Below are 20,829 nucleotides of genomic sequence, written 5' to 3' on the forward strand. Positions count from 1 at the left end.
GATCGGAAAGCAGTTTCATATAGATAGATGTATTTTGTTATTAATGGGAATCACAATCTTTTCAATAGAATTCGAATGCACTGTCAAGGTTAGTTATTGTTGCTAATCATAAATAAAAATATAACAATATGCAGCTCGAATGCAGTAAAATTTTCTATGCCTTTTTTACGTCTTCAACTATTGAAATCCAATGTCAATGTCAGCTTCCTTATTATTATTTTAATCGATTTACCATAATAAAGAAGTGCAGTGTAACAAAGATTTACGTAAGTTGATGTAATCTAAAGTTATTAAATATAGCTTGAATAACTTCCCAAGCACTGATTCAAAGTCTTCTCAAAAGGTTCATAACTAAAATATTCATATTCAAATACTTTTCGTTTGTGCAAATTTCGAAACTGATTAATAAAGACATAAATAAGAATTTAAACACTCTTAACACAATGGCTATCTACCTTACTTTGATAATGAATATTGTTGTGTGCCTGCATTCTATGTGAAGGCATTGGAGTTGCCAACATAAAATACTTTATTCGCAGTGACAATCACGGCTGCTCTTGCTGTTTGCTGGTCATTGTATTGAACGGGTGCCATTCAGCTGTTACCAGTTTTTTGATGTTAATGAAATGCAAAAAGCGAGTGTTAGAGTCGCAGCGTGGACTCGGACAATCGACTTAAGCGTTAAATGGTAAATATTTTGCGTGTCACAGTCAATTTTTGTCAAGAGTGTAAATGCTTTGCCGGCAGGGGTTAAACGAAGCCTTTCATTTAGCTGCTGTAAACTGTTTAAAACTCACAGCTCATGCACAAGGGGTGGAACATAAACTGTTTCCCAAGTTAAGGGTGGCAGTAGTGCTGAATTTGCTCACTTTAATCAAAAGTTAGCGAACTACTTTTTAATTCCAATTCGAAGGAAACATAAATAAGACTTTACTGGATATTCCCAAAATATCTACTGTGACTACTTAAATCACAAGGATTAAGTTCGTTTGTTATGCCTTTTGTGCATAAATGATTATAAATATCTCAATGTTCAGTGTCTCGAACATTCATGAATGCAGATTCATGAATTAGTCACTAACGAATGCTAATATCCGCATTAGTTATCAGATAGCTTAGTAATTGTCTTATTACTATTTATTTTGTATAATGTAGCATACTTTTAGGCTCAATGATTAAATAATATGCCATAGCAATTTATTTCCAAAATTTAATAGTATCCAATGAATACACTCAAATATTTGCATCTAAATTTTCTAATGTAGAAAATTTCTGTGTTGCCTACATATTCTAAGTAACATGAAATTATTGATATTCTGCATTTCTGCTGATACTTAAGTTAATTCTAATTCCTCTTTAGATAAAGATTTAAGAAATATGGTGTTCCTTTATAAAGTTGTAACCCAAACATGGAACCCGTCGGATATCCACCATCATGGCACAGAAGACAGTGCAATGTTATCACCCGGCTCAGAACTGGTCACACCGCCTTAACTCATGAGCATACACTAAAAGGAAAATCTAAGCCCAGATGCCCCAAATGCGGGGGAGAATTATCAATGCAACACATCTTAGATACCTGCCCGCAACTTATTAACACGAGGATCCGCCTATTTGGCCAAATGCAACCCACCTCTCTTCTTACCATACCTACTCACAATAATGTTAAACTACTAATTAAATTCCTAGAGATCAACAACTTATTAAACAACATATAAATTAACTGTCGAATCGGTGGCCTTAGTTGCTAGCACTCCCTTCCTTTAGTTATTGTATTATTTTGTATAATAATTAACATGTAAATAAATGAATAAATATAAAGTTGTAATAATTTATAGAGTTATTATGTTTTATGAGGTATCCTTTTTATAATATGTATGTATAATGAAAATGAATAATTTTCCAAAATAACAGAGTATTAAATATTTCCTTTCCAAGCCGATACAGCTACGGACCTCCACTGGTCTATGTTTCGCCTCTAGTAGGGGCAGCCGGTCGTACCTAAACCTAAATCATATATAAGAAATGTAGTTACATCTTTGCATCATATCTTATTCGCTCTATTTTGGAATACACTGCTTTGTATGTATCTATTGCTCGTAATCGAGAACTGCTTGCAAGAGGCGCAAATGTTTAAGCATATTTGATTGTCGAAATGTTCTTTTGGCAGTCATAGTTGTAATATTAATTAATAGCTAAGAGTTAGGTGTTTATATATGAAGAAGAATAATTTGTATTTGTTATAGATCACCATGTTGCGTCTGGAATTCCAAAAGTACAAAACATTATCATATATGTATATATATTTTAAATCACGTTCGTTTATTTAAAAACATACTAACAAAGCTTTTAGATTCTCAATAATTGTAACTAAGAGTGAGTGTCAACGTTTAACCGAAAATGCGCTTCTGACCGCGGCCCGCAGCAGGTCTGCTGAACTGCTGTTGTTGCTGTTGGGGTTCATCGTACTGTGGGTGAGTGCGAATGTATTCCAGAGAGCGGAGGATGTAGTCTGGGATTGGTGGTGGAGTGGGCAGATGGGCACCCTGTGGCTGGTAGCCATTCTCATCGGCAACGTAGGTGGTCTGGATCAACTGACCTTCTGGGGAGTAGTAAGCGTTTGAGCCGCTCACAGAGTAGCCTGCATATCCTGACTCCTGGCCAGTGATGCCGTTGGAGGTATCGTATCTGTACTGATATTGGCCATCGGGCTGGATGTCAAGGAACTGCGAGCCAGTGGCATAAGCATCTTCGGCAGTAGCTGCGACGCAGGCAATCAAGGCGGAAACGAGGATCTATGGCGGGAGTGGATTATGATTGGATTTGGCTTTGAATATGGACTTCTCTCAGTTACTTACGAAACGGAACATCTTTGGGCTGTTTGTGTCTGTTGTGACTTCAACTGATACACTAGATGATGTGCTGACTATGTTGACGATTGCAAGCGATTTTATAGTAAAAAATCGCCGTGTCTTGGATTCGATATTCTCAACAAAAACAACAAATAAAACCTGATCGCTTCAACAAGTTCAGGAAATTAATCTAAATAACCATAACAATAAAAGCAGCCAATAGTCCACATTGACCAAACCGGAGAATGTGTGTACGCATCAAGAGCGACTTCGACTTCGGCTTCAGCTTCAGTTTCAGTTTCAGCAGCGGCGTCATCGCCATCCGCTGTGAGTGGGTTTGCCCGAGAGTCGTCACCTCAACAAGCGCCAAGCTGAAAGCAAAAGCAGCGCCCCATGCAGCAATGTCAATGTCGAGCCAGTCTCTCAGTCTCTCTTCGAGTCTGTCTGGCTTGAGTTGCGGGCTAGGGAAAGGGTCCGGGGTACGAACCCGGCACACCCAAATAAAATGAATTTGACTAAATTAATGTTGCCTCTGTGTATCTGAGTGTATGCGTGTGTGTGTATCGCAATAAATATTTAGCATAATTTATGGTTTCACTAGACTGGCGCATGCTACGCTACAGTTTTTTTGGCTCTTGGTTTTACTTTTGCATTTGCATTGGACAAGAAATGTTAATTCACTTTTGTACTATGCCACAGAGGCGCTAAATGTGTGCGCTTAACAAATTGCTTGATAACATTGAGATAATTTAATAGTCCAAAATGAGATATCAAAACAGGATTTAACTGTCTGTCGTTTGTCGTTTGTCGTCTGCCGACAGGCCCGAAAATCTTTCTATGTATTAATCATTAATCATGGACAAACTGATTCTGCTTAGCTGTTAACTTAATGAATTTGCTCATTAAAATTTATATGCTCGCATGTTTATTTTTTTAGGCCAATTTTTATAGCACCTTCTTGATTCGATTCGATTATTTAGATATAATAAATTTAACACCCGCGGTCGTATGTTTGGAACCGCTAAAGAATATTTAAAATACTCGCAAGAGAAGAAAAAATGATTTAATATGCTAATGGAATTTTTTATTTTCGCTATAGTCATTCAATACTGCTTACTTAAGCTAATGACAGAAGCAGACAGACTCCATGGCAACTACAATGATAATAATAACAAAAGCTGAACTTATGCAAATCAAATTTAAGCTCGCAAACTAGTTTATGAATGATGGAGTGTCTTCTGTTTTGACTATGATTTTTAATATTCCGATTAGCGTGACACATATTAAAATGCATAGCAGTTTTTTGGGGGCTGCTTCAGTTCACACTGATTCTGATGGCATCCAATTAGTGACTGACAAATGATGAATCGAATCCGATATGCATGAGATTGCCAACAAATTGGGAAGATCTACTGGACTGCATTCCATTTCTGAATTTTTAATTAGTTCTCCAAACAGAGGAAATTACTTATGACACACACAAGAGAGTTTATACTTAATATATGATAATGAGACTAGTCAATTTAAATACAATTTATTCCGTACAAAGATGTCTTGATTTTTATGTAGTTTTCGTGATGCCCAAATATTCCTTTTGAAGCTGAATCAACGTTGAATGATATACAGGTGTGCATTTACTATCGATCTTTGACATTTTGTTCAGAATGTTGGACAAACTAGTTTGATTTCCGCATCAAGCTACAAGCTGCAATAAACACTTACCTCATCTAAGATTTTATGGTGATGCGAACTATAAAGAAAACTATCCCAGCACACGCAACATTTTACAATGTGCCGAAATTTGCATGCTAATTAAAACTATCGACGACTCGTCGTTAAATTGTATAGAGTATTCTAATTTGGTAAAACTTATTCAATTGAGAATTCAGCTTTATATGGCAGATGTAAGCATCATAAACTTGGACAGATTCACTCAAGAATGTTCGACCATATCCGCTACACATTTTGGCAAATACAAAGCACGTATGTTATGTGACTTTTCCACACATTTATTCATTAACTCGCGATTGACTGTCAGTGATTTCGTGCTGTAATCCAGTAATTTGATATTATATCAGCATCACCACACCGCAAATTGTGCTCTTCCATTTTCGGCAGTCTTTGATTTGTGTGTGCTAATTGTTTGCACTAATTTGTAATACTAAAATTTCTTTTCATGAGTAATTTAATATGTTTATTTGTTGACAACTACAACCTCAAATATTATTAATCATATGCATGGGGAGAGAGGCCGTAAATAACACTTCGTGTATTTTTTTGTGTGATGGATTTTATCCTAATATTGATAGCTTCAAGATAAATATGTTACATAACATGTTATTTAAACTTAATTTTAAATTGTAAAATCAGTTTCCATTCTAAGTAAATTCTTTAAGGAAATATGAGACGTTGTTCGGGCTATAATAAAATGAATAAGAAACCTAAAATTGGCTGTGCTCGAATGTGAAATATTTGCTACAAATTTGTGGTGCATAAAAAAATCACAAGAAAAGAAAGGAAAAGTTGATTGTGTAATATGAAAAATTGTATACTATGCGTATACTTGATGTGCTTCTGTGAGTTATCTAAAAGTCGATTAAATTTCTGCGTTGTTAAACATATTTTGACTGTTGTAATCGGAGCAGAGAATGCTCTTCAACTTATAATTATTTTTTATAAACTTAACAATTGCAGATAATTGGCTAAATGAATGCTAAATATTTACGATTATAGTATCTTGCAAAACTTAATTTCAATGTGTTTTTATTATTAATATTTAATTTGCCGTAACGAATTAATTTTGATTAAGTTAAAGAAAGAAAACGAGTATTAATGGAATGTGTTTTTTTATTTGCAGGCAGCTTAAAAATTAGCCGGTAGATATGAAGACATTTTGCAGTTAGCATTGAAGCATACAAAATGCATTAATTAACAAAGAAAAACTGATGATCTTTTATGACTGGAGTGAGCGAGGCTACTTAAAAGTGTCTACGGGCCAGACGCTGCTCCTCCTGATGGGGATGTGTGCGAATGTATTCCAGGGAGCGCAGGATAGCTGCTGGGATTGGTGGTGGAGTGGGCAAATGGGCACCCGATGGATGGTAACCGTCAGCATCAGCGGTGTAGGTCAACTGCACCAACTGACCATCGGGTGCGTAGTAGGCTGATGAACCGCTGGCGTATTGGCCACCAACACCTTGTTCCTGCTGTGCGATGCCATTGGAGGTCTGGAACTGATAGCTATAGCTGCCATCCTCGTTGACATCGGACTTGAAGTCACGTGTCTCGGCTGCCGCATCGAAGGAATCGGGTCTCGCCTGGGCAACGGCCAAAAGTGCAACGGTCAAGATGAACTATGTTGATCGAGAAAGAATTGAGATTAAAATCAAGTTCCTTTTGCATTGCGATTTTATATTGAATACTCACGAATTTCATGGTGTGGTTTTGGTGTGTGTACTTCTTGTCTCTTTGAAGTCGATGCGAGAATGAATGCTGTTGAGATGAAGTGCCAGGGCATTTATAGTCAGCTTGCCAATTACCACAACCAATATACAACAACGTCAGCGACAACGACAACTTTTATGGTTTTTAGCATTGAACCTGAACTGCGTTCGAAAGACTTCCATATCGGCACCGTCATTGTCGGCCCATTCACAGATATGCACACACACCGTTACACACATGCAGACCTACATCGTACATCGCAAGTATGTAAATAAATTCATCTGTCTGCTCTGTCGGCTGGTGCTAAAAGCCTTTGTGCAGTGGGAATTAGAGTGCGCCGTTATTGTTAAAAAAATATATACAAGAATTATCTGAGATGTCATTGAAGAAGCTTAGGAGTTTAAAGAACATATCTATAAAAATTAAATCATAGACTTTTTTAATTCATTTAAATTTAATAATCAAAAATTAACAAAGAATAAAAAAAGATACATAATGTTTATTATATATAGTATGTTATTTGTCATAGAATATGAAATAAATAATTTTTTGTTTATTTCAATAAAAAATGAGCATTCAATAGCATTGATTTGAATAACGTTGAACATCTGGAAAAAAAATACGAATCATAAGAAAACTGTATTGGAAGACAACAGGAAGCAATTATGCTTTGTTTTTAATATCATTTCAGTAATTTTGTGTGTTTAATAAATATTATTTATAAATTGAAAAAATATGGAACAAGGTAATCAGTACATATATGTATATTAGCCTTAAGTGATGATATCATATATATAATAATTAATATTTATATAATTATAGAATTTCTTACCACACTATATAAATTTTTATAACAAATTTAATACTAGTTTTCTAAAGCAATTTTTTTTACTATACTTGTTGAGCACTTTAATACACATTTCAATATAAGAATAATAATAAGCAATTCTGATATTTAATTAGATTATCATATGTTTTAATTTATTTTATAATATTTTGTCCCACCGTGCGAAAATGAGCCAATAAATTGGTTGCCGCCTTGCCCTTGCCTTAATTTTTGCCAATTTTTTTCGACGCCGGTTTTCCAGTTTGAGTTCAGTTTATTTATTTTTTTTGCCAACACATGGTGGTAGATGCCACCACATCTATGAGAAATACAATTTGAGTAATTATTCATTAGCACCTTCCAAATATGAGTTGACAGCCTTATATGAAATAGTGGAGTTACGACTTTTGATTTTAGCTCTTTCTACTTCCTTAGTATTCATTATATTCGTATCTGCATGTATTAAATCAATATCAAGCAACAGAAAATACCCAAAAATAAATTATAAATCATGTGCAAATGTCGATGATAAATGACTGAAGAAACTGAAAAAGTCGATTAAAGATCAACGGCACACTTATTTGCAGTGTGTGCCAAGTGCAGTTGCCCCGTAAAGTTGAGCTATTATTCAAATACTCTACTTTAAGCATCATTAAATCTTTTAGTACAACTATCTATACACCCATCTTTAAGCATTACAAGCATGTAGGGTATAAAGATCAGAAAGCCAGTCACAAAATCCAAAAGTTCATGCCGTATAACCTGTGCTCTTTTTTTTTTATCAACTTCGAGGCAGATGAACGACCTTGCCACAGCGTGTGTCGGCTTCTGACTGGCCAAAAATAACATGAAATGAGCTGGGCAGCTTTGTCTTTGACTTGTTGTCTGATAAGGATACTAGTGATGGGAGCAGCTTGCGCGTGTCACGACTGGACACTCACGAAGTGTCACGAAGTCTTATTAAACTATAATTTACACATTACTACCTGAACCAAAAAGTATCCTTTATTAAGTTAATTTATTGCCTGCACTAAATGTGAGACAATTTATTTTATTTCCACTCATATTACAACCTTGACCGTTGCTGTTTAAATAAAATCAGCTCATTATTTCCCTAACTCATAACCGAATAAAACAAATAATTCAATTTGCTGTCGTTTTTGTGCGCAATATTAATGACTATAAACTGGGCCAAATCATTTGTAAATGGCTATTTAATTGCAATTTGTTATCGTATTCATGAATGAAATACTACATCAGATAAAATCAATTGTGCTGAGCCTTGTTCAGTTATTTCTTGGACAAAACGCCTCTTGGCGTGAAACACACAGTGTTGCATCGCTAACGCGAATGAACCGGTAAAGGCAAAGCAAGAAAAAAATAAGCACCAGCAACATGCTGTGCCATTTATAAGATTTGTGAATGCTTTTTATAAATATTCGTGGTACATGGGCGAGAGGTATTCGCAGTTTCAAGACCGACAGGCTAACTGACCGTATTCCAGCTGGGTTTGCCTTCCACATAATCTTCATCGTCTCTAGTTTTTTTTTTTGTGCTTTGTTTTCATTGCCTTTTGTCGGAACCGGCTGTTCGCTCCGAATTGGAATTGCGTTGAGCGTCGTTGCCTGCGCTTCGTTGACTTTAAATGAAAGAAAAACTTGTTACGATTCTCAGGTACTTCCTTGCCTAAGTGGCTTCCGCTGGAGCTAAAACTGAAGCTGGAGCTGGAGCTGGACCTGGGCAGCCTTTTGGTGCATTGCCCGTTGGTGCGTCCATTAAGGCATCAATCTATCTTTGGGCCGCATTAAGCTCCCTTGACAACCAGTACTTGCTACACATTCGATGCCGATGAAATACAGGCACGAATACTTCGTACTATAATTGACCTAAATATTGTTGCTGCGGCTGCGACAAGTCCGGCCCAAGGTCAGGCAAACTACATGTGCTCATGTGAAGCTGCAATCATATCAGTTTTGTGTTTTATTTAATGGTCTCTCGCACACTGGGAATTTGCTACTTTCAATTCATGCCTCCGCATGCGTCTGATTTTTTTGGTTGGGAATTACTACTCGATCATTTGAATATTTGAATTTAAAGTGATTTGCTCTGATCCACATTTAGTCAGTTTTGTTGCATGTATTAAAAACCAATTAATTAAATATGCGATCGGCTTTGCGTGTAGTCCATTTATTCAACTCCCCCCTCCACTGTGTTGTCGTCGCCATGCAACGCTAATCGGTCATCAAGCAGTCTCAACCAAAAAGTCTGCAAGCAGTCCATTGATGTAACTTTAACGGTGAGGTCGACTGCTTTGGCTTTCACAGCAGGGGGAATGAGATTAGTGCGTGGGCTTATTATTGTATGGTAGCTGCAAGAGCTCCATTCACACACACACACACACACACACACGCACACAATGTCAACTACTTTCAAATCGTACAGCAACAATAGCAATAAAGGCATTCTACCGTTGACCTTCAGTTTGCTAGACAATCCCCAAAAAAGTTCGAATTTAATTGTCATTTGTCGCACCTTTCTTATTTGTCTTTTCTTTTGAAAACTCCAACTTGTTCCTGTTGCTGTTTACTATTTGGAATTAGTTTATTTCATATCCTAAGAGGGGATCGCTTGACGTTAAATAGTAAAAGGTAACATAAGGATTACATGCTACTAAATGTATTTATTGTTCACCTGACCGACTACTTTAATTGTATCTTTATTTAATCCGCTGAAGCTTAGATATTTCTTTAAATTTGTTCATTACAATTTTTGCTATATGATTAAAACCATTTTAGATACAGTTAGGCTTAATTTTCTTCTCATAAATATTGTCTTTTCTCTTCAAGAGTATTTACTTTTCGATATTTATTTTCTATCTTGTTTTCAAAGTTATTTATAACATCAAACTTATGCAAACGTTTGTTTATAATCTCCTACTGTATTGCCCTCCATTGTATCTCGACAGTGCAAAAGCATCGCCATCGAGATAACCAGTTGGTTTTGTTTTGACTGAATTTTGACTGAACCGCTCCTGTTGAAAGTAAAGACAGCGGCTAAGACAATCAACTTAAATAAATAAGCTGGTGTCTTTTGACTAGTCAAATAAACGATTGTAATATTAATTGATTCGTTTCATGGCCGAATCAATAAAAAACTGTGAACTAATCAATATTAAATCGTAGTATCTTATGTTACGTGCATATATGATGAATGCATGCGAGTCTGCTCGATATATTTCACTTTCTAATTTGTATAACAGGTTGTTAAGTGGAATGATATGAACTTGTGAACATTTATTTAAAAGTGCTCGAGGAAAAGGAGATGCAATTGATATCAAATAGGATCAATTGGTTTCATAATTTACTTATCGAATTACCAAGTCATAATATTTACATATGATACTCGCATTTAAATGGAGGCAACGAGCCGTAAAAACTGTTATTTGATATTTCAGTAAGAGTTACAAATTTTTGGCCACTCAAAAGCAAATAGTAAACATAGGGGTTGGGGGAACATGTTATGGCTGACGAAGCTCGAATTGTTATTAGCCACAATTTGCATAGACCGAAAATAGCAAATATGCTCAATATGCATATTGATATATGTGAGATGTGCTCACATTATAAATGCATACAAAAAGTTGGGAAAATAAAAAAGTTATTTATGAACTGACTATTATAGATATGATCAAAACTGGAGGAACTTGAGCAGCCGATGATATCGTCGAGAGTTTAGCTCATTTAACATTTGGAATGTGCTGGGATTTAATTTTTTGGTAAACGGGTAGTTCAAGAGTTGCATGGTTAGATGGATAGACAGATGCCCCGACCGTAATTAATGAATTAACACCAACACTTAATTACTTTAATGGGCACAACGATGCGCAGAGCTTGTACCTGTGGCGTCTCTCTTGAACCCCGAAGCGATTTACCCAATCGAGAGAGATGAGATGAGTTGAGATGGGTATATCGTATGTTCCCTTCCCCCGCTCGGGTCAAAGTGTTGCGTACGGTTTTAGCTTTGGCTTTTGGCTATTCGGATTTTCGGTTTCGGTTTTGGTTTTGGATTTAATTTCATTTTCGTTTGCTGCTGGCAGCAGCAGAGTGAGAAAGCTAATCCATTCATTACTGCTAAATCGCAATGGAAATTATTGTTGATTAGCTAAAAGCTGAGCTGTGATAATTGGGTTGCAACCGTTTTTAGCTCGTGGCAACTGTGTATGTTGTTGGCTATATGTCAGCGTAACCCATCATCATCATCATCATCATCTTCTTCAGCTTAATGATAGTTTTCTTACTTTCATTTGAATGGGGGTCGTCACAGTACATCATATTGGAGATAGTATATAAAACTCGGGTCGAGGCAACGTCAGACATCAAACACAGCTTAGCTCTTAGGGGTTTAACAACACCACAAATCCAATAACCAAATCTCACACACAACCCAAGCAAGGCAAAAATGTCTCAATTCGTAAGTAGAATGAATCACTTTTGTTGAACTGAACTGAAACTCTTACTGCTATTTGCAATTCCTTGGACAGCAACTCGTCGCCGTACTTGCAACTGCTGCCTGCCTCATGTGCAGCCTGGCTGTGGCACAGCCTGTGCCCTCGGATTCAGCCGATGCTCATGCCGAGATACGCAGCTACGAGAATGAACTGAAGCAGGACGACAACAGCTACAAGTATCAGTTCGAGACAAGCAATGGCATTGCACAGCAGGAGCAGGGTGTGGGTGGATATTATGCCAGCGGCTCTTCGCAGTATTATGCACCAGAGGGTCAACTGATTCAATTGACATACACCGCCGATGAGAATGGCTTCCAGCCGCAGGGTGAACATCTGCCCACGCCGCATCCCATTCCCGAGGCAATTCTCAAGTCTCTCGAATGGAATCGCAATCATCCCGAGGAGGAGCAAGAGGAGGCCCATTACCATGCCGCTCATGAGCATTCTGCTCATAGTGCTCATGGTGGTCACCACCAGCATGGCGACCAGTATCTGCAGGTGCCTGCTTCAGCGCCAGCGGCTCCCTCTGGTCTGCCATATGAGCGCAAGATTTAAATTAGTCGACAGCAAGTTTGCCTCACATTACACTCATCCTCTTTGAGGGTGTGTGTGTGTGGTCTGAGCAAACATGTTGCATGTCCAACTTGTAGTTTAAGTCTTCGCTCTCTCACTCACATCTCCATCATCTTGTGTTCCCTCATGTTCGAGTGCCTCTGTGTGTCCCGTGTGTGTTCCTTTGCATGACCAACGCAACAAACATCAGCAAACAATCGTCAGCAACAGCATCAGCAGAAGATGGGCTGAAGCTTCAGCTGAAACTGATGGATGCCAACACTCCTACTCAATGCCACATGCCTTGACACACACACACACACACACACAAAGACACACACTCGAATACACATCAACATTGTACATACACATGCACGTGTCTGCTCCTGGGCGCTGTGTCCTTTGGTCCTTTGTCGGCTCGCTGACGTTGACATTTATTGCCAGAGATAATAATAATGTAATAAAGGCAAAAAAAATACAATTTAATATTGTTGTTTATACTATGTACAAATGGCGTTGCTTTTACCAGTCTCCTCGCATCATTCCAGACTCAACTTCCATATGGCCATGGTCCTTCAGTCTCCTCCATTTGACTCCCACTCGACCAAATTGGCAAAGTCTGAACGCGCAGCTGTCTCTTTGCCATAAATCGCGCGTCTCTCTCTCCCGCTCTCTTGATAGAAGTGCCGTAGTAAGTAGATGCTTCTACGTAAATCTGCATTTCTTTATTGGGCAAATTAAATTAAAAATTAATAAATTCGTTAATCCTGTCATTGTCATTGTTTGCTATCGCTGTCTCGACTCCCAATGCTGTTGTTGTTGCTGTTGCTTTTGCTGTTGATGTTGATGTTTGCGGTTGCTGTATGCAAATTAGCAATATTTGTAGCTTCATTTGACTTGATTGACTCGTTTTCGATACGCAGACACGTGTTGCAATATTGAACTTGCAACGGCTTTAATTTTTGTCTGTATTTTTTGATTTAATTAACTTATTGTTTGTTGCTGCTATCGATGTTGTTGTTATTTACATGTTTTGCAGTGTTTGAAGCAACATTTTTTATGATCAAGATTGGCTCATAACCTATTTTGTTTACGGGAGAGCATATGGGTTAATTCGCTACAGCATCACGTTTGCAAACTCTCTATTTTTATTTTAGGCAGAGACTATATTTTAATTATTTTTAGTTCGGAATTTAATTGTCAATCTATACCTCTTTCAGAAATTTTAAATACATGTTATAAATTGTAAAATATATTGTTTTTATTATTTTCCAATATTTTTTTAAAACAACCGAAAATACAAAATTATCTATGTTGCAATAAATAAAATTTTAAACAATTTGCTTATAGGGGAACACAAACAATTGGTAAATAAATTTAATAAATTCTTGAATTCAGACTTGTATTTTAAATTGACTTTGTTTTGTATAACTGAAATATGTTAAGTTAAATATTAAAATATATTGAATATAAATAATATTTCAGTGTGTATCTCAAAGCATTTTTCAACTTTAAATTGCAGGTAAGTGTATCGCATAGTTGTCTTTCGGCTCTCTGATATACTATCACTGCTCTTGGAGTCGTGTTGCCAAATAGGCCGCATATCTAGGTTACTCAGTCGCATGGCCAATTTGCATATTGTGTTGTGTGTGGTGTTTATTGTCAATATCAAGGGGAGAGAGATAGAGACTTGTGGACTTTCGATTGCTATAAATAATGTAGGGAGTCGCCAGACTGATCACACATTGAAGTCAACAGCCAAAGACAACATTACCAATCACCATCAACATGTTCAAGCTGGTAAGTTTGCCTTACAAAAACATCATATCGACAACCATTGGATTAACACTGAATTGGACTTTTGCTTTTGGACACAGCTCCTGATTGCTGCACCTCTTTTGGCTTGCGTCCTCGCTGCTCCTCCCCTAGGATCCGATGCTGTCATTGAGAAGTTCGTTTCCGCATCGGATGAGAATGGATATGGCTTCCAATATGCGCTAAGCGATGGCTCCCACTTCTCCGAGGAGGGACAAGGCGGCAACTATGCCCATGGCACCTTCGGTTACATTTCCCCTGAGGGCATTCCCTTCGCTCTCACTTACACCGCCGACGCCACCGGCTATCATCCTCAGTCCGATGCTCTGCCCACTCCTCCCCCAATCCCAGAGGCCATTCTGAGGAGCATCCGTTACATTGAGGAGCATCCCACACCTGAGGAGCTGGCTGATCGTGAGGTGCGCAAAACTCAGCTTTAAGCGTATCATTGTTGCTCATTAGTCGTAGGCTTTATTTAGTGTATAAAATAATTAATTCATTTCATGTTTACATACAAATTGTCACACATCTCGTAAGCGAGAGAGTCTCTACACAAGAAGTGACTCGTCTTGCCAATAAATTGTTTCGATTTAATCGTGCTAATTGGAGTTGATTTCACGCCAATTCCATGCGAATTGTGCAAAACTTAATTAGTGTGTTATTAACGTTCGAGAAGCCACTAAGACACCAACAGAGTGCCATTGATTGTCTGTCTAAATGTTGAGTACTGAGTTAAGGTCCGGCTGGCAACAACTTACAATGGAGGCATTGTGTTAAATTTGCTGCATTATAGAGATATGGCTAACGCTGCTATTACATTCCACTTTGCGGTAACAGCTAATTAGGTTTTGCGGTAAGCCTAATCTAAGGGCAGCACACAAATGCACATTACTGTAGTTGTTATTAAACTCACTTATGCAAGAATGTCATGTTATTATGTAGAAGGGGGTAGAGGTTAACATAAATGTAAATCAATATATTGCTATTCTAAATATGCGCTCAAATAAGCACAAATTGGCTGAGTGAATTGATAAGCTTAACTTGATGTCATTGTAAGCAGTGCATATCAGTTGTTGGCATTGCACTGCTTGCTAAATGTGAACTGCTTACACGTGAATTAAAATGCTGTAAAGCGATTATAATCATTTATAGACTGAATCTTTTCAGTAATGGTCCATGACATAAACTAAAACAAAAAAAGAAGCCGACAGTTATCATCGTTGATATTTGTATTTGCCAAATAAAATATTATTTGCCTATTTCTGTTAAGGCTTTCAATAAGTGAAAATCCCCTCCAATCCTGGCAGTAATAATATTTAAGGTCAGTGTTGCCCTGCGGCTGACATCAATGCCGCTGATATTACAGACTTGGGTTACTTAAGTCGACCATAAAGTTGACTTACCGCCAATGCTCCTCATGACCTTAGGGCCGCTGCCTACGCGTACCATGTACAATTAGGTTAAAGCCAGAAATCGTTGTTAACAATACCAACACTCGATGCATATACGGTGAGTGAAACGTGGGATTTACTTGGAACCTAAGCAAATTGAAATTCATTAAGAACATAACGACTGGCTACCACACACGCAAATTCTCACACACACGCACAGAGACACACACCGACACGCAGACAATTATTCGAGCTGGGGGCAGCCATTGAAGCGGTGCGAACGTGAAACAAACTCATATCAATTAGACATGCTCTGTGGCGGATATGAGTAGTTAATTAAAAAGATTAAGGCACATGATGAAATTAAGTACATACGAGCACCTACACGCACACTCACACACGCAAGTATATTAGTATGCTAGTGAGTGTGTGTGAGGACTCAAGCTCAATTTCAATTGAGCGAGACAACCCACACATGAAATATTCAACAATAAATATGTATATTTATATATGCAATATTTGTGTAGATGATTTATGCATAAATTTGCCTGATTCCTGCATAAATATTGCGCGCTCTATTGTCAACACTTATGCAAATCGCCTGAAAAACGAAATTAAATATAAACAGAGGTCCTCTTTAAAACGACTTACTCGTCCTGCGTGTACTCGCTGCCGGAATGCTGTTGCTGATGCCGTTGCTGTGATGCTGGGTCCTTGTCATTTGACTACCTGGCAAAACAAAGCCTGCTGTGTAATCAAAAACTTGTATTTAACATTTTATTTCAAACTTGATAAACGCTTTGTGGAAATGCGGTCCCTATTTACTCATCGCTGCTCGGTGGGTGTACGTTCTCTCTCTCTCTCTCTATCTCTCTGGCGTTCTCCCTTCTCGACTTGTCGACTCGACCCCCTAATTTGCTATGCTGGGTTTGCTGTTTATTACCGTGTGTTGTTGTTGTTGCTGCTGTTGCGGAGGTATCTGGTCTGCATGTTGCTGAGAAGGATGTTTATACATTTTCAAATATATAAACAGCAACGCGTTTGCTCTCAGTTCTTTTCTCTTATTTGTACAAAAGCATGAAACAGTTGTCAAAACAATGTCTATTCTCTAACATTCCGTTCCGAACAAAAAAAAAAACCTTTTACAAATGATGTAGTCTGTTTTTTTAATCAGAACTGCGAACAAGAATTTTAAATGTGTGCGCTCAATTGTTTGTTTTACAAATATTAACTGACCGTTTGAAGAGTTGCTCAATATAAACTTTGACAGTCCAATTGATTGAGTTGTCTTTAAGAGCACATAATTTAATATTAAACTTTAGTTGATCAATTGATTTTCAAATATCCTCTTTCACATACAGAAAAATTCAAGCCAAACTTTTGATTTTCTTGGTACTTGCAGCAAAGTTTTTGTGCTATCAATTCTTGGAAACTCATATTCGCTCTCTGGCGAAAAATGCCTTGAATTCAATTGAGATTTTCATTAGATTAACTTGAAAGTTATTTATTCATAGACTTCAAGTTCGACTCAATAGTTCAAATAGTTCTTGGGCAATGAAAATCGAAAAATTACTGACTCGAATTGCCATTTTTCTCTCTCTGTGTATGTTTTTATTGGCATTTCATTTGGAGAGCAATAAAGCCTATAAACAGCAAATTTAATGTTATGGCAGCAGGCAACAAAAAATTAGTTAGAAAGAAACTATACCAATTGTCACTTCTGTTCTTATTTGTGCACAGTTTAACCGACTATGGCACATTCATTTTGCCTACCTTTTTTCTGGACAACACAACAAAAACAGGCAGAGAGCTAAAGCTGTTTCTGTTTCTGTTCCTGTTGCTGGAGATAAAGGGAGGTTGAGTGGGTTGGGATGTTGAGTTGAAATTGCAGAAATAACCCCTTGTGACAGCTCTAATGCAAACAGGGTCTCTGACTCTTCTCTCTCACACTCAAGTGGGCAACATTTATATTTGCCAACATACATACAGAGGAGTCCCAAATGTTCATATTAAACAACAACCAAAAAAAAAAGAAAACCAACGAAAAAATGGCTTTGTTTTGTTACTCTTTCCCGAATTCCGGCTCAAGGTTTGGGTTCGGTTACGAAGTGCCAGTCAGCGGTGGGAGTTTAGGAGAATCGAGTGTTTTTTTCTGGGCGGTGTTGGGTGTCGGAGGTACACGGTTACGGTATGTGTCACGTAGCCGGAAAAATATGCGAACGAATGGTCGAAAATGACAACAACACTACTCGAAAGTAGGCAGCAAAATGTGTTAGTCCAAAAAAGTAGAAAAAAAAAAAAACGAAAACAACAAGCATTTCAATTAAGCTAAAAGTGGATGTCGCAGTGGAGAAAGTAGTTGAATGTGGGCGGGGGAAACAGGCGGTCTAGGATTCCATTTAAAGTACGGCAAATGCTGTGAATAGTGAACACTTCGCAGCAACAAACAGCTATTCAGCATTTTAGTTTTCAATTTTGGGATGCAATCGCTTTGAGTCCGCAGTCTGCACGGAAATGCGCTGGCCGTATTAATAACAATAGTGTCTGCCAATGGCGATGGCGATGACAGTCAATAGACGACGGACGGCGACGAAATGAAAAATAATCTCAAACAATAATTGCTATAGAAAAGTTTTTGGCTAGCACAAGCAACGTTGGCGGAGGGACCATTTGCCAGCTGCCAGTTGGTAGAGGAGCGAGCGCAGGGAGCAGCGTAGAGAAAAGCGCAGACAAACGAAACCAATTTATTTTAAAGTAAAAATCAATAGCCAAGAGCCAGCAGCAATGGACAGAGCTTCCATACATTAAAAAAACCGAGTTCTTTCCCACCTCTCGAGCGAACCTCGTAGAGTCATGACACACACACACACACACACACACACACACACACACACACACACACACACACACACACACACACACACACACACACACACACACACACACACACAGAGACTGCCGAAAAGTGCGAATGTGCGAATGTGGCCATAATAACTTGGCCATGTGAAGATGCCGCTTAGCCATGCACATCGTGACTTGGCCTCAAGTCTCCTGGCCGTTAACAACCTGTGACCAGTGCGTTGGTACTCATAAATGTGATGGTGAAATATGCATTTGACATGCGATGATGGAATTCAATAATGCTCAGTTCGAAGGCGTTTCCGGCTCGCTGAACGTTTCCTTTTCCCTCCGCATTAAATTATGCTTATTTCCCAGTTAATTCCGACTGCAGTCTCTATACAATATGCTTTTTTTCGGAAAGTGCTTCAGTTGATTACCTCGGCATGCGAGTGCAACTCGAGTGTGCATGGCATAAAAGTAAGTAAAGTAAGTAGTAAAAGTGCGTGGAATATGTGCACTTTTGTTTGGCTTTGTTATCGCCGGCGCATTTACCCATTTGATGTACACAAAATGGCACTCACACACACACGTATACTTTTCGCATATAAACTTATTTAGTTTCATTTAAAACTTTCACTGCATGCAGATTACTTCCGCAGCAACAGCAGCCCATTAACAGCACGCGCGTACGCTAACAGAGCTATGTTAAGAGTTAACATTGCGCCTGTTAAGCGGCAACATGCCGCTGCTGTCCGCGCTGATGACTTCAGTTTGCATCCGTTTGTTGTGCGTTGAAGGTCGTGGTCGTTGTTGTTGGTGCGGTGCCAGTGTTGCCGAGCTCCTCTGACATTAACAACTACGGAAAGACGTCCTGTTTCGTTTGTTTGCTGTTGTCGTACGTAAATATTAATGTTTGATAAGCTCGCGTCCTGTTTGGCTATCTGCTTGACTCTCTACTCGCCATAACTCTCGCGTTCTCTCTGTCTGTGTGTGTGTGTGTGTGTGTGTGTGTACGTGTACTTTATTTGTGTACGCTCTCTTGTGTGTGTGCGTGTGTGAAACTACATTAAAAAGTTCACACACAAATTGCATTATATCCGCACTGCGATATATTGGCGCGCTTTTCTTTCTCCGTTTATTTTTTTTTGTTATTTTTTTGTTAACTCGAGCTGCTTTGCGCCAGGCCACAAAAAACATAAAGTATGCATGTTCGAGTACGCGTATGTGGGCGAATACGTGTGCATATATTTTTTACTTACTTCAAATAAGTTTCGGGGCATTTATCGCACTCGTTGTTGTTGCTCTTGTTGTTGTTGTTGAACACTTTGTATAAGGATAAAGTGGCGCACTCGGGATTTGCACACGTCCATACATATACGACGTATACGTAATATACGTATGTGGCCTGGCTCGTTTATTAAAAAAAATGCAGAAGAAATTTCCATTAAAATTCGTGACGGCTGTGGAAGCGATTTGGTCCGGTTCTTAAGGCCACTTGAAGTCGATTGCTTGGATTTCAGATTTGCTAAGCGGAGGGCGTCCTTTTCACCTGTGCCTGAGTCTGGCTTGCGTTGGGTTTGTTGAAGGTGACGGCAAATTAGTTAAAAGCAGTCTGATTTACAGCAAGTTTAGTCGCATTAAGGCATTAAGCCCCGAGGCCACAGTCACGAGAGTGCGAGAACCTCGTCCTGATGGTAATGTTGATGGCGATGATGCTGATGCTGATGCTAAAAGTTCGAGCCGTGTTAGCATATTGGTAATGTGATTTTCGTAGCACTTTTGTTCACGCCCGGCGACACATGTTGTGGTTCACACACCGAGACACACACACAAAACACACACCCAGAAAGAGAGAGAGAGCGAAAGGCGAGTTAAAGGAATGCCCGGCGGTGATATTTACATTGGCCCGAACCTTGTTTGGGGGGTATAAACGCTTAGTGGCTGCCAAGTTTTGCTGCTGCAACTTTATTGCCGAGAGACACTCGCACATACATATGTATGTATACGACGACACTCACATATATATTCACACATCTACATACATATTTGAAATGGTCTTCAAGTCAGCCCTCAAACTAATAATGACCTTAAACTGTACCGCCGGGCACTTAACTTTTGCTATCGGCCATTGGCCAGCCACTAAGCCACTTTAATCGATAACGACCAATGCCAACAGTTGGCCTGTGCATACATAATGTACGTATACATACATACATACATACATATTGTACATACATATACATATGTATTCTGTGCATACTTCGACATACATATGTAAATATTTGATGTCCTTTGGGCAAGTTGAGCCGTGACTTGGCTGACGTTGACTTCACGCTTGATTTGCCGCTAAGCCTGCCACATTTCACTTGTAGGCTTTTCGCCCGCACCATGACAGTCAACAGTCGACATTCGACAGTCGACATTGTCCAGGCAACCAGTTCAGCCCATTCCCTGTCCGGTCGTTGTCATTACGTTGATGATGACAGAACCGAAACTGAGGCTGAAGCTGAAATGTGACTGAAAGTCGCTCTGCGATGCGCACTTTTGCCGGACAGTTTTGCCCATTAAATCTGGATAGCTTTCAATCCATCTGAATCAGCA

The 20,829-nt window shown here is 38.6% G+C and overlaps 5 protein-coding genes across 6 annotated transcripts in view; 3 read left to right on the plus strand and 2 right to left on the minus strand.

Annotated features, from left to right (window-relative positions):
- Positions 1 to 2,318: 2,318 nt before the first annotated feature.
- LOC117566426 (pupal cuticle protein Edg-78E-like) lies at positions 2,319 to 2,908 on the minus strand. The gene is made up of 2 exons (XM_034245956.2): positions 2,859 to 2,908; positions 2,319 to 2,795 (listed from the first exon to the last, which is right to left on the minus strand). Exons 1-2 carry the CDS (start codon positions 2,868 to 2,870, stop codon positions 2,391 to 2,393), a joined length of 417 nt encoding a protein of 138 aa, XP_034101847.1. The 5' UTR covers positions 2,871 to 2,908; the 3' UTR covers positions 2,319 to 2,390.
- A 2,756-nt stretch (positions 2,909 to 5,664) lies between these two features.
- On the minus strand, positions 5,665 to 6,392 carry LOC117566425 (pupal cuticle protein Edg-78E-like). The gene is made up of 2 exons (XM_034245955.2): positions 6,279 to 6,392; positions 5,665 to 6,205 (listed from the first exon to the last, which is right to left on the minus strand). Exons 1-2 carry the CDS (start codon positions 6,285 to 6,287, stop codon positions 5,831 to 5,833), a joined length of 384 nt encoding a protein of 127 aa, XP_034101846.1. The 5' UTR covers positions 6,288 to 6,392; the 3' UTR covers positions 5,665 to 5,830.
- A 5,124-nt stretch (positions 6,393 to 11,516) lies between these two features.
- LOC117572554 (pupal cuticle protein Edg-78E) lies at positions 11,517 to 12,205 on the plus strand. Its single transcript, XM_034255426.2, has 2 exons — positions 11,517 to 11,592; positions 11,663 to 12,205. Exons 1-2 carry the CDS (start codon positions 11,581 to 11,583, stop codon positions 12,182 to 12,184), a joined length of 534 nt encoding a protein of 177 aa, XP_034111317.1. The 5' UTR covers positions 11,517 to 11,580; the 3' UTR covers positions 12,185 to 12,205.
- Positions 12,206 to 13,942: 1,737 nt separating this feature from the next.
- On the plus strand, positions 13,943 to 14,513 carry LOC117570896 (larval cuticle protein III/IV). The gene is made up of 2 exons (XM_034252799.2): positions 13,943 to 13,981; positions 14,059 to 14,513. Exons 1-2 carry the CDS (start codon positions 13,970 to 13,972, stop codon positions 14,434 to 14,436), a joined length of 390 nt encoding a protein of 129 aa, XP_034108690.1. The 5' UTR covers positions 13,943 to 13,969; the 3' UTR covers positions 14,437 to 14,513.
- Positions 14,514 to 19,024: 4,511 nt separating this feature from the next.
- LOC117569169 (GTP-binding protein Rhes) overlaps positions 19,025 to 20,829 on the plus strand; it is a 44,301-nt gene continuing 42,496 nt past the window's right edge. The window contains exon 1 of one of the 2 annotated variants that reach the window (XM_034250235.2): positions 19,025 to 19,123. The gene's annotated coding sequence lies outside the window, so the exon portion shown is untranslated. The remainder of the gene's footprint in view (positions 19,124 to 20,829) is intronic. The other variant, XM_034250236.2, reaches the window with a different exon arrangement.

The sequence above is a fragment of the Drosophila albomicans genome, chromosome 3, assembly GCF_009650485.2.
Source record: "Drosophila albomicans strain 15112-1751.03 chromosome 3, ASM965048v2, whole genome shotgun sequence".
Classification (NCBI taxonomy): domain Eukaryota; kingdom Metazoa; phylum Arthropoda; class Insecta; order Diptera; family Drosophilidae; genus Drosophila; species Drosophila albomicans.